A 12,469-nucleotide genomic window follows, 5' to 3' on the forward strand; every position below is an offset into this window, starting at 1 on the left:
GGAGACCGTTGAACAGTGCTAGATGCCGTTGGAGTGATGCCCAGATCATGAGTTTTGGCATGGCAAGCGTGCTCGAAGCATATGAGTATGAGGTCTGGCTGGGTTGATGGCTGCGGAAGTCGGAACGATGCTGCTCGCCACGTCATCTCACTCACGCATGGATGCCAAAAGACATGGCAGCATTGGAAGGTGAGAGGCAACGTACCTCACAGCTGCGGCAACGCAATAAGCCCGGCCTCGAAATATGCATACGGTCTTGCATGGCAAGCCACACCATATGGGCAGTGCACTTCATGTTTGCCCAGCGCTGATCTGGCCGGGCCGCTGGGTATAGAATCCGAGGGAGTGTGTGTCGACGTACCAACACGACCGCTTCCACGTACTGAAATCGGTGTGTTACCGATCCTGCCTTCATCTCGAACCACGTCACCCATCGGACATTGAACTGGAGCGGTATTCGTAGTTGCGGAACCAGACCGGGAACAGTTGCTCGAGGCATGGAGCGACTGAGCGACTTTCGATCTGGTGCGACACGCATGGGGAACACTTCCCCCCATCTGCACACTTGGGTAGACTGGATACGGATTCTGTTAGCAGCGGTCATGGAGGTCTGACAAAGTGCAAGGTTGTCATGACGCCGAATCCACCGCATCCTTGCATGGCGTCGGCATCAAGACTGGATCCTGGCGGAAGGGGGCGGCATCCGGCTGATATGCCGGTTCTTGCACTGGCAAGACGCAGCGGTGGCTTTGCGACAAGAAAATTCTTGACAGATTGCAGTCGAATGCCGTGTTCATGACGCGAACCTTATCTACGCCGATCACGGTGGCACCGAACCCGAGTCTCGCACAAGGTGTGATGGCTGTGAGCAGCTTGTGGATGTGACAAATGTCCACCCGCGAGACGGAGTGGGATGGTGTCGAAATTCGCTTCCCTTGCCTTGATTGCCGGCAGCTCCCCCTGCACTCTTGGGCTCCTGGCCCTTGTCCGATGCGAGAGGACGCTGCTCGATAGTTCTCTCGCGGGTCAGTCCGCTCGTCTCCCGTCCCCGTGCCTGCCACCCACGAGCGACATTCATGCCTTCGAGCCAGCTCCGGGCAGCAGTAACGCGAGATGACCCGTGCAACTGTCGAACTGGTCAGGGGAGCGGCAGTGCGAAGCTGACCGGTAGAGTGCTTGGGAGGGCCTTTGGACTGACCCAAACAAGAGCCGAGGAGGGTCCGCTTGTCGGTATAGCATGCACGATGCTGTTTGCCGTCCACCTGGCACGAAACGCACACCCGTCGAGGTGAAGTGTGGGCCTCTCGGGACGAGGACGGTATCACGAAGGACAGGTGTGACAGACCCCTGTGGTGGCTAGGTGGCGCCATGCAGAAATTAGAATCTGCAGCGATGCAAAAAAGGAAGATTATGTTGTAGAATGGCGACGAATGCCGGGTGTGGAAAGAGGAGGAGGTTGGAGCAAGGTGGGAAGTCTTGGTGCAATGTGTTCGTCCATGCCATCAAGTCCGGCAGGTGCGGTGGAGGACAGTGCGGAGAGCGATATATACGTGACTCTCGCACCGTCGCGCCACGATAGAACGTGAAGGCACACCCTTTCTCGCCGAAACGTGACGTTTACCAATGGCAACCTGCTGGCCGTCGTTTATCGGACGGACGAGAATGCACATGACCAAATACGGCGAGGAGCCATGGTTCTAGGCCGGGTGCACCGCATTATCAGCAAGAAGCAGGCTTCCTCATCCGCCGCCGTCGCGGTGGGGGAAGACTCTCCAGCAGCCGCCATAGGCGACGACGTGTGGCCGTTCTGACAGGTTGATGCGAACCGAAGCGACCCGACCCTGGGCCCTGCTTCGTCTCTTCTTACTCTGGTCCGTCGAGAAGGGTGAGTCGTGCCACTCACCCTGCCTTTGCTCGTACACGTGGGCAACGCACTCACGCAAGTACAGGTACATGGTCGTAAATCTTGGTGCACAGGCACGGTGGCCGTGAGGGCGGCGGGAAGGGGGGTTGGCTTTGGTCGTCGGTCGTTGGAACGACGCGCCACGGGCTCCGCCTGACGTTTGGTACCTGGAACGGCTGGACGGGTGCGAGCTTCCGAAGCCTCTCCCTCTCGGCCGCGGCGAGCAGAGGGCTGCGAGGGACGGCCTGGTGTACGCGGCATGACGCAGGACAGGCGGCGGCTGGTGGATCCTCGTCGAGGTTGGACCTGAATGTCGCTTAAGCCCCACCAACAAGGTGTCATGGCCAACATGGATGCTGAGCAAGCGACCCTTACTTGGCGACGCGGAAACGAGAGGCCGGATGCCGGGACGAATGCCGCAGTCGCGTTATCGCGAGCCTCTCCACTGGCCGAACCCACAGGAGCTCCTAAAGAACACAACCGCACGCACCGCCGGATGGGTGGCTGGCTGGCTGACTCGCCGGGTCCGGGGTCCGGTCGGTCCACTGCTGTGTGTCCTGCGAACCCAGGCCTGAACCGACGGCCGTCGAGGGTTGACGGAGGCGACGAATGCCACGGACATCCCGGCTGCCGTGGTGATTCAGAGGGCCAGGGGGGGTCGTCGTCCCCTGCGAGCATGACATCGCGAGAGCGTGCCGTCGAGGAGTACTTAACGTGCGCAACCGCCGGCGAAAAGGGTCCGTCTCCTGCCATGGTCCGTTTGTTTTCCGGCCGCTCTCCGACCCAAGGCCGATACCCCGCGACCCCCGTCCTCGACAGCTCCCCTCCTCCCCTCCTCCCCTCCCCCCGGAGCAGGCTCTCGCCATGGCTCCCTCGGCCCTGAGCCCCTCGAGCTGCGCCGAGCGCCAGGTGTTTGCGCGGAAGCCGCACGGCCGGAGGTCTCGCTCCCACAGCGGCTCCGACTCGTCGGACGCCTCGGTCGCCTCCATCAAGCTCAACGACGGCCACTCCATCCCCCAGGTGGCGCTCGGCGTGTACAAGGCGCCCAACGGGCGGGAGACGGAGGATGCCGTGACGGCGGCCCTCGACGCCGGCTACCGCCACATCGACTCGGCGGCGCGGTACGCCAACGAGGAGGCGTGCGGGCGCGCCATCCGCCGCTGGCTCGAGGAGACGGGCACGCGGCGCGAGGACGTGTTCGTCTGCTCCAAGCTGTGGGACGCCGACCACGGCTACGAGGCCACCTTTAACGCCCTCTGCTCGTCGCTGAGCAAGTTTGGGCTCGACTACCTCGACCTGTACCTCATCCACTCGCCGGCCGACGACGAGGAGAAGCGGCTCGAGAGCTGGCGCGCGCTCGAGACGGCGCAGAGACTGGGCAAGGTCAAGTCGATTGGCGTGTCCAACTTTGGCGCCGCGCAGATCGAGAAGCTGCTCGAGAAGGGCACGGTGGTGCCGGCCGTCAACCAGGTCGAGGTGCACCCCTTCTGCCAGCGCGAGGCTCTCGTCAAGCTCTGCAACAGGCACGGCATCAAGATCGAGGCCTACTCGCCGCTCGCGCGGGGGAACAAGCTCGAGGACCCCACGATCAAGGCCATGGCCGACAAGTACGGCAAGACGGCGGCCCAGATCCTGCTCAACTGGAACGCGGCCCGCGGCAACGTGGTGCTGCCCAAGAGCCTGACGGCCAGCCGGATCCAGAGCAACCTCGAGAGCTTCGACTTTGAGCTCGCCGGCGAAGACATGGAAGCCATCAACGCCCTCGGTTCGGAAAACTACGTCACGGGCAGCATGCACAAGTCTCGCGACTGACTGAAGGAAGTGGCCCGAAGACGACGTGAAACGACGGACGGACGGACGGACGGATGGAGGTGCTCGCTCCTCCCCGAGCCGCCTCGATCCCAAGGCACACGGGCATTCCACGTCCAGGCTCGGGGTCTGGGCTCGCGGGCCTGAACTTTTTCGAATCATGGCTGGCAAGTGACGGGAGGCGCCATGGGAACCACTTTCGTCACCTCCCGCCCTTGTTCCTCTGCCCCTCCCCCTTCGAGGATGCATGGTCATTTTTGAACACATGCCATGTCGTTTGACGGAATACCCGTGGATGATGGGGACACGATGACGTTTGGTTTAGAGGCATTGCCCATCCGCCCCTCCCCCCCCTCCCCTCCCCGTGCGGCTACACACGGAGCGAATGAAATACATGTTCAACATCTCTCGCCTCGCGATGCCGGTTGCGAACGTGATGCGTGTGCGCTCGCTCCGTGCTCCGTTGTCTACAGCTTCGAGCGACGCTACAACCTGACGGATGATTGCAGGCTAATTTCCCACCAAGCCAACAGTTCAAAGACGGACCGAGCACACGGGTTGACCCATTTTTCAGACCATGCACACCACCACGAGTCAGAACGGCCAGTAATTCGGCGCGGAACGAGGACGACGGATCAACCTCACCGCCGGCGATGCGGTGCCACGTTCGATTGATTACGTGTACAGCACGGAGTACAAGCAACCAAGGCGCTTACCATGTCACGGCAGTAGGGGATAATGGCGGCGCGCTCGTGCTTTCGTTGGGCGCGTGTGTCGCTGGCGTGATGCGACCATCACACATCACCTTCTCCCTTGCGGCGCTGCCATTTTCGGAGCCCAATCGCAACTTGCGAAAGGCTCGTGTAAGGGCGTGTGCGCTTTGACAGTCGCAAGACGGCTGGCTGGCGGCGGTACTTTTCCCGACAAGGCGGCGGCATACCACCACCTGTCTGGTGCGTGGCTTGCCTGCTGCGCTGCCCATCCGTGGAGAGAAATGGACGAGGCTGAGGATCATGGGGGACGGCTGCTCGGCGATGGCGCTCGGCGCTCGGCGCTTGTCACGGTTCCCTTTGCCTGCAGAGGCTGGCCAGCTGCTCCGGCTAGGGCCGGCGCTGCGACGGTGACGGACACGGGACTCGACAATGGCGGACGTACGCGGGCGATGCGAGCGGGTGCCATGATTGATACCCCGACAATCGTGTGCGCGGCCCAGCAGGCTTCGCCCCATCCGCTTCGGAGTCAAGGTGCGGCATCGATACATGTCGAGCAGTCCCGACCGAAAGCAAAGTGTTGCTTCAATGCTAGTGAGTAAGTACATGGCAGACGAGGGAAGAGACGTCCATCAGCGCCAACGACAAAATTCGCCCTCCGCAGGCGAGCTGGGCACTTGCTTTTATCAGCACTTGCACATGTTTGTTCTGGCCATTGTTAGGCGGTACTGAGCTAGGGAGTAGGGAGTACGTAGGTAGGTATTGAGTGCACACCTGCAAGCAGTTGTAAGCGAGCAAGTAATAACACAAACAGCAGTACGGAGTACGTGTGTGTGTGACTGCACCGACTTGGCGGGTGGCCGACGGACCGCCAAGTTGGGGCAGAACTAGAGGGGGGCGGAGTGGGCAGCTGAATGGATCGTTAGGGCGGCCCGGCCATACCCGTCCTCCCCGATCCACTACTAGTATGGAGAAGGTGTGCTAGAACGAAGTGCCCGCACCCAAATTAGGTACTAGTTGCGATCTTGGTTCAGCAGGTGCCGAAGTACGGAGTGCAATACCTATAGTACTAGGCACTAGGTACTCCGTAGTATTATGGGTATTTGAACTCCGTGCTCCCTATCCGTACTCAATACTCCGTATTGTTGTTCACTACGGAGTACAGTACTCCGTAGTCCGTACAGTACTTGTACTCGCCTAGTACAGTAGTTGTACAGCATGAACAGTGGGGACTTTGTTCCCGGTACCTAGTTCTAGTTGAACGTACTGTACAGTAGGCACTTTAACACAGTACGGAATACAAGGGCACGGACACCTACAGCTCAGTACAGCCATTATTACAGCATTTACAAGTACAGAACGGTATCTACTTGTCCTTGCCCTTACTCGCAAGGACTGTACGGCACTGTCCTAAACACCCCAAACATGTGCTCCGTACAAAAAAGTACAAAAAAAGTACAAAAAAAGTACAGAAAAAGTACAGAAACTTGTACATATTCCTAGCAAGTACGTAAGTACGGAGTACGGAGAATGGTTGTACAGGTATTACCTGCCACTACATGCAAGTACAAGCACAGTGCATGTACTGTGTGAGCCGCAGGATCAACTCCATCACATCCTTCGTCCGCCGCCCAGACTTGTCGTCTCGCCCACGTCGACATCGTGTCTGCCATGCCATGTTTCAACGCCCAAGGAGCTGGGCAGAATACGGGTCATGGGCGCGTAAAGCTGTTCAGCATTGTGCCACGCCGAGCGACAAACACGAGACGGACGATGATTGGACGGAACCCACCTGCCACTTGCAGGCACCGACCATGCCCTCGCCGTAGGCACGCAGCACTCTGCAGCCGACGAACCAGGAAACAGACTGATACTGTTGGTGTATTACCACGTACGGTAGGTGTGCAGCAGGCAATACAAGGACAGGCGCTTTCGAGCATCGACTAACCCAGGACAAGGTGCAAAGTCCGAGTCGACGACGGGGCCGTCACCACGTCGGCTAGCTCCTCCTTTTGCACACGCAGCGGACGCCCTCGTCTCCGGCAGCAGCCTCCGGCTGACCTTGCAGCCGTCGCGATGGGCTGCTCCGCCGTGCAGCAGATGGCTGACCGCCACGATGACGACGGACCAAGGACAAAGTTGCCACCGGTCGCTGCCTGCAGGATCCGTCCGTCGTGCGATGCCCCTCGGCCTCGCCAGTCTCGTCGACACTCGAGGCTCGCTCCCTGGACCTCGCGATGCCGTCGGCGACGGAATTCTACCAGTCGCAGCTCGGCGGTGCGACCGTCATCAACTATGGCTACACCGACATGCCATGGCGCCTCCTCGCCAAGGATGTACGCTACTTCTTCGTCTACTGCTGGGCGCTGCCCTGGATCCTGTTGCCCCTGCGTCCCTACGGCTCCGGCGAGCTCGACGAGCTGTATCCCAACCTCCCCAACCTCTTCTGCATCGGAGTTCACCTCGTCCTCGTCGTGCTGCAGCTAGCCTTCCTGCTCGCCCTGCCCGTCTGCCTGCTCCTCCCCATCTGGATGGTGGCCGGCGGCGTGGCCGGCTTCATGGCCGTCAACTGGGCGCTGTGCAGGCTCCTGAACGGACGGGACATCCTCTTCCGCTCGGCCGAGGAGTACGCCGAGGAGCTGCCGGAGCACGCGCACGAGCAGTGGGTGTTTGTCAACGGCGTTGCCGTCGGGTGAGTTCTCGTCGCGCCGTCGGCGCCGCCGTCGCCTGGCTGACCGATCTCGGCCGCAGCGAGCATTGGATGAGGAGCAACCTGAACCGGCTGGCGCTGACCTTTAGACGACCCGTCTTGGGCATCCACAACCGCACGTCGGGCATCCTCTTCGACGTCGTCGAGTGTCTCATCCAGCGCAACTTCACCTACGCCACGGGCGAGGTGCGTCTCTGCTTCGGCATGCTGCGAGACATCCTCTACGACCCGGCCAAGTCCAAGGTCATCCTCATCTTGCACTCGCAGGGCGGCATCGAGGGCGGCCTCGTGCTCGACTGGCTGCTGCAGGAGACGCCCCAGGATCTGCTCGCCAAGCTGGAAGTGTACACGTTTGGCAACGCGGCGAACCACTTCAACAACCCGCATCGCCACGTCGCGTCGCAGACGCTGTCGCGGTCCAATCCGCTCGAGGCCATGACGACCATGGTGACCGAGTCGAGCTTCGGCACGCCGGCGGCGAGCCCCGTCGACACCCTCGACGGCAAGGCCGTGGAGCCGCCGGCGCGGCCGTCGGCGGAGTCGTGGTCGTCGCGCACCGTTGTCGCGGCCAAGGACAGGGCGATCGGCCACATCGAGCACTACGCCCACAGCACCGACTTTGTCGCCCTCTGGGGCGTGCTGCACTTTTCGACCAACCGGATGGGCTCGCCCCAGCTGCCGCGCTTCCTCGGCCGGCTGTTCAACCGGTCCAGCAGCCGAGGAGGGCACCAGCTCAACCAGCACTACCTGGACGGCATGTTCCCGCTGAAGCGAGATCCGACGACGGGGCGCTTCGTCGGTGCCGACGAGGACAACGACTTTATGCGCGAGCCGATCAAGGTCGGCGACGAGGGCGCCGCCATGGACGGCGCGAGGGAGGCGTTTGCCATTTCCTACGCCGGCACGCGAGGCTTCGGGTCCGGCGCCATCGCCACGCCAGTCGAGGTCTGCGGCGCGACGGACGCGACGAGGGCCAAGGAGAGGGGCGTCAGGGTGAAGGAGCTGAGCCGGCTGTGGAGCTACCGGAACGGACGCTCGCCGCCGACGCCCGTGACGCAACACGGGGCGGTGCGCGTGGCGACAAGGCAGGAAACCGTGGAGGTGACGTGTTCGTGACGGCGGCGAGGATGTAGCCACGGCGCGTGGCGAAGCCGAGGACGCAAACGAGCCGATGCACATCGAATCTTTCCCGACCGCCTCCTTCCACCGGGATGCCTACCTCGACGGACACACCGTTCTGCCTCGTCCAGCCTCATGCCCGGACCATGTTCCGACTTTGGATGCCGCGACGAGATGATGGTCCATCGACCAGCCATGGCGCGCTCTCTGCTTCTCCACACGGCGGAATGGGGGGCTTCGAGTGACGGTACGGCGCATCGGCCACCAAACGGCGTCCAGGGAAAGCTCGAAAGAAGCACCCTTCTGCCGTTCAGGATGTGCCTCGTCGGAAAGCTTGGCAACACTACGGCGACGGGGCCCAAGGTTGAGAATGGCTCGACGGCACGAGGGGCGCGTATTCTTTGTGGCCCAGACGGCCGGATGCCTCGTTCGAGGGTGGACGGCAGCCTAGGAGCACACGAGTCGGTTGTGCAGACTGGGCATGAATGCAAAGCCACCTTGATCACCCACTCGGCCGATGACGCAAGAAAATGTGTGATCATGGTCGGATCATACGATGACGCATGCTGCATCGCGCACATGTACATTTGACTCGCAAGCATCGGCGTAGTTGACGTCCTCGGCCTGTGTTTGCCCGCCTGGAGGAGGCTGAACGACAGGGCGTATCAACGGCAGAGAGCATGGGCGGCGGAGGATATGAACAAGAGGCAAAACGGACCCCGTGCAGACTTTTGCGTCTCGCCAGTGCCGGCATGTGCTTGGAAAGAGGCTGCAAGCACGGAGCAAGGACGAGAATCCTCGCAACCGCCTTTCGTGGGTGGGTGGCCAGTTGGGTAGGGAGCCATGTGCTCTCGTGCCGTGGCCCGCGACGTAGCTCGTACGGTACCACCACCAGGCACAGCGTACTTGAACCGCACGGAGACGATACGGCTGGGATGCGGCCGGAATCCGATTGACTCATCATGGAGGCTTCATGGATGCCACTTGGAATTGCTGCCATGTCAAGGTGCATCAAATGGCTCAGGTTGACACTGTATGATGTCTTTGCACATGCAGCCGTAGGTAGCTGTAGGTGCTACACATACAGTCGCTTGACAAAAATGACGATTCAGTTTTAGTGGCACTACTGCTACAGATTGAATTGACATTTTTGCCACCCCACTTTCGTAGCATACTTAATTAAGTACGTGCCTACGGAGTACTAGGTATTACTAATCAGTAAGTACGTCCTAGGTACTAAGCTTGTACTGTAGGCGTGTTTTATTATTACTTGCTATACATATACGGAGTACGCCGCACGGAGTACGTAGCTGTACTTACTCCGTAGATAATACCAAAACCAAACGTATACTGTAATACCTAGTACCTTGTAGGTGAGGACATCGTGCTCTTCAAGCTTCGCCCATGCATTAACCCACTTTGACTTGTCCGTACTCGTGTAGGTGCAGCTACCAAGGTACTCTGTCGGTGCCGCTGGATATTCTGTAGATGCCGCTGGGTATTCTGTATGTGCCGCTGGGAACTAGTATTCTGTAGGTGCCGCTGGGTACTCTGTAGGCGCAGCTGGTACTCTGCAGGTGTGGCTAGATACTAGGTGTAGCCTATAAGTCGGTAAGCACGCGAGTGCCCGCTCACCAATCCACCAACAACCCTAGCACTCGGTGATGCACACTGACAGGACGCTCCGCTCCACACCTGCAGTTGGAAAAAGCATGTCCCAGGGCCTCGAAGCCGGCGGCGGCACCTCGCTGCTACGGTTGGCCTGCGAAGGTGATGCATGATTGTGCTGTAGATACCACAGTAGCTGTACATGTACGTACTGTAGTTGTACTTGCAAGTAGACCTAGGTGTACGTAGTTGTACTTGTAGACCTACTGTAGGTGCACGTAGTTGTACATGTACAATGGGATCCAGGGGACGGCGGAAAGCAAGGAATACGGAGTGGGGAGTGTTGCCATCGCGGCGGGGCCAGAGTGCGACGACTGCCGGCATGTGCTCACTCCGTACTCCGTACAAGTGATACTTTTGCAGCATGGTTCGTCAAGATCGCTTGGATGGCAGAGTGACACGGCACACAAGGACACGAACTCGAGATGGCTCATGCGAGGCTGGTACAGTACGCAGACACCTTATGCCTCGGTGCAGCAGGTTCCATGTACTCGCAGCGGTCGGGAACATGCCACGTTGGAAGGACATTGCCGTCCGCTGGCTAGCCGTTGGGCCTGCCTTGTACGTACTTGCTTGTACATGTACTCGTAAGAATCACTTTCGTCTTACGAGCACAGTATTACTCTGTGCGGAGCAAGTACTCCGTAGTGACGATTCAATTCAATGGTGGCGATGCTGCAACAAGGTGAATCGACACTTTTGCCACCCCACCATATACTACATGTAGTTGTAGTTGCAAGTATAGCGTGCGTACTCCGTACTCCATCCAGCCTGTACTGTACAGAGCACACTGTACATGGATGGGTGCAAGTACAACTAGTACCTAGTACTTACAGGGTCATAAGTACGGGGTGCACCTGTGCACCTGAGCAGTTGCACTTGTAATTACCTACTGACTGACATGCACGAGCGCTGTAATTAGTAGCATTCAAGGAATGGCAATGTATGATCACATCGGGCGCCATCACATTGCAGGCCCTTGCTACAAAGTACCAACCTTGGAATTGTATACTTGCAACGCATGCTCTGTACTGTAAGTAAGTGCTCCGTACGGATACAGGTACACGTACTCGTGCTCTGTACTTGTCCAATGCCCCCACAACCTCCACCATCTGCTAGCAGCGCCGTGCACCTATTGATTCAAGTTACATGTGCGCTTTACATGCTTTTCGCAAAGCAAGGACGGGCCAGTAATTACATGTGCTTGTAGAAATCAGGGTCTTGCCAATCCTTGCATCTGCAAATTGCAAGGCTCATTTTGCCGAGCCCATTTCGCCAGCGGCACGCACGAGACAGGCGGTCGGCCCAGCTGGTGAAAGCCAGGGCTGGCTGGCATTCGTTTGGCGTGCGTGGAGCGCACATGTACATGTACATGTACGTGCATCACCGTAAGCACGCCGGAATAGAGCACGATTCCAACAACGGAAGGGCAGCTGGCAAGATGTAGCGGCGGTGCAAAGCTTCGTCTCCGCATGGATGTTTGAAACGCTCTTAGGCGTACACCTACGTGCCCGTCCATGCATGCACGTGTACTCCCTCCATGTCCACCGTTTCGGACGCAGTAGGCTGCTTTGATGTCAACCCATGTCGGCTGCGACGCGGACGGAAAAGACCTCGCGCAAGGTCATTTCTTCCCTTTCCCAACGGTGCGAGGTAAGCTCCGTACTTATATCGGCGTGTATGGCGTGTACTGCGAGTACGGAGTACATGTATCGCAGTAGGTACATATGTAATACTTAGTACCTAGGTAGGAAGTGGCCTACTGTAGTACTACTTACCAAATGTCTGCCGTTGTAATACTTGTGGCGCCAACACTACGGATTACAGTAAATCAAAGTATTATTACAGCATGCTCCGTACATGGAACTGTACAGAGTATTACAAGTACTGTGCGTGTAAGTGCAGTACAAGTGTCATGTCGCTTGCATTCGACTTGTCGACTGAGCCAAGGCGAGGCGAACGGTGCCTGCCCGGCACGGTACTTGTACTTGTACTCCGTACGGAGCACTTACTTGCACAATCTCGAGTACAAGTACCGTATACCGTACGTGTGTGTATGCACTCTGCATTTTCGTGCTGTCCACGTAGTTATTCTCAAGTACCAGTACTCCGTAGTAAGACTTGGACACCGCATGCCTACATGCATGTACAAGACAGAAAGCGGTTGCAGTTGTATTATGTGTACAACCAAGTATTATTGCAAATGTCATGTGGCAACATGCATGTGCGGGACCACTTAGCGTGGGCGCTTGTGCCAAGTGCAGGTGAAGCTGCAGCAATGTTCTGAACGATGCATCATGCGTGCCCGGCCATGCTCGAACGTGCATGCACCGTCGTGGAGCCTGGCCGAAGCGAACCAGGCCATTGCATGCAAACCAGGGGCCGAGTGTTTCGGAACGACCATTTTCTGCCCGGCCTGGGCTTGGGCGGCATTCGCCAGCGTCATGCCCTGTTGTTATGCCCGTTCACCTACATCGTATCGGCCATCCTGACGGTCGAGTCTCGGTCGCCGCGTCAGAATTTTCCAAGCTAAGGGCATTTGCTTGACCA

General features: G+C 58.7%; 2 protein-coding genes across 2 annotated transcripts; both read left to right on the forward strand.

Annotated features, from left to right (window-relative positions):
• Window positions 1-2,252: 2,252 nt before the first annotated feature.
• Window positions 2,253-3,715, forward strand: DCS_06775 (2,5-diketo-D-gluconic acid reductase A; the record flags this gene model as incomplete). The annotated part of the gene is made up of 2 exons (XM_040804063.1): window positions 2,253-2,657; window positions 2,723-3,715. The coding sequence occupies 2 exons, from the start codon at window positions 2,253-2,255 to the stop codon at window positions 3,713-3,715; spliced, it is 1,398 nt and encodes a 465-aa protein (XP_040654167.1).
• Window positions 3,716-6,659: 2,944 nt separating this feature from the next.
• Window positions 6,660-8,248, forward strand: DCS_06776 (uncharacterized protein; the record flags this gene model as incomplete). The annotated part of the gene is made up of 2 exons (XM_040804064.1): window positions 6,660-7,114; window positions 7,222-8,248. 2 exons carry the CDS (start codon window positions 6,660-6,662, stop codon window positions 8,246-8,248), a joined length of 1,482 nt encoding a protein of 493 aa, XP_040654168.1.
• Window positions 8,249-12,469: the final 4,221 nt, after the last annotated feature.

This window comes from Drechmeria coniospora, chromosome 03, assembly GCF_001625195.1.
Source record: "Drechmeria coniospora strain ARSEF 6962 chromosome 03, whole genome shotgun sequence".
Classification (NCBI taxonomy): domain Eukaryota; kingdom Fungi; phylum Ascomycota; class Sordariomycetes; order Hypocreales; family Ophiocordycipitaceae; genus Drechmeria; species Drechmeria coniospora.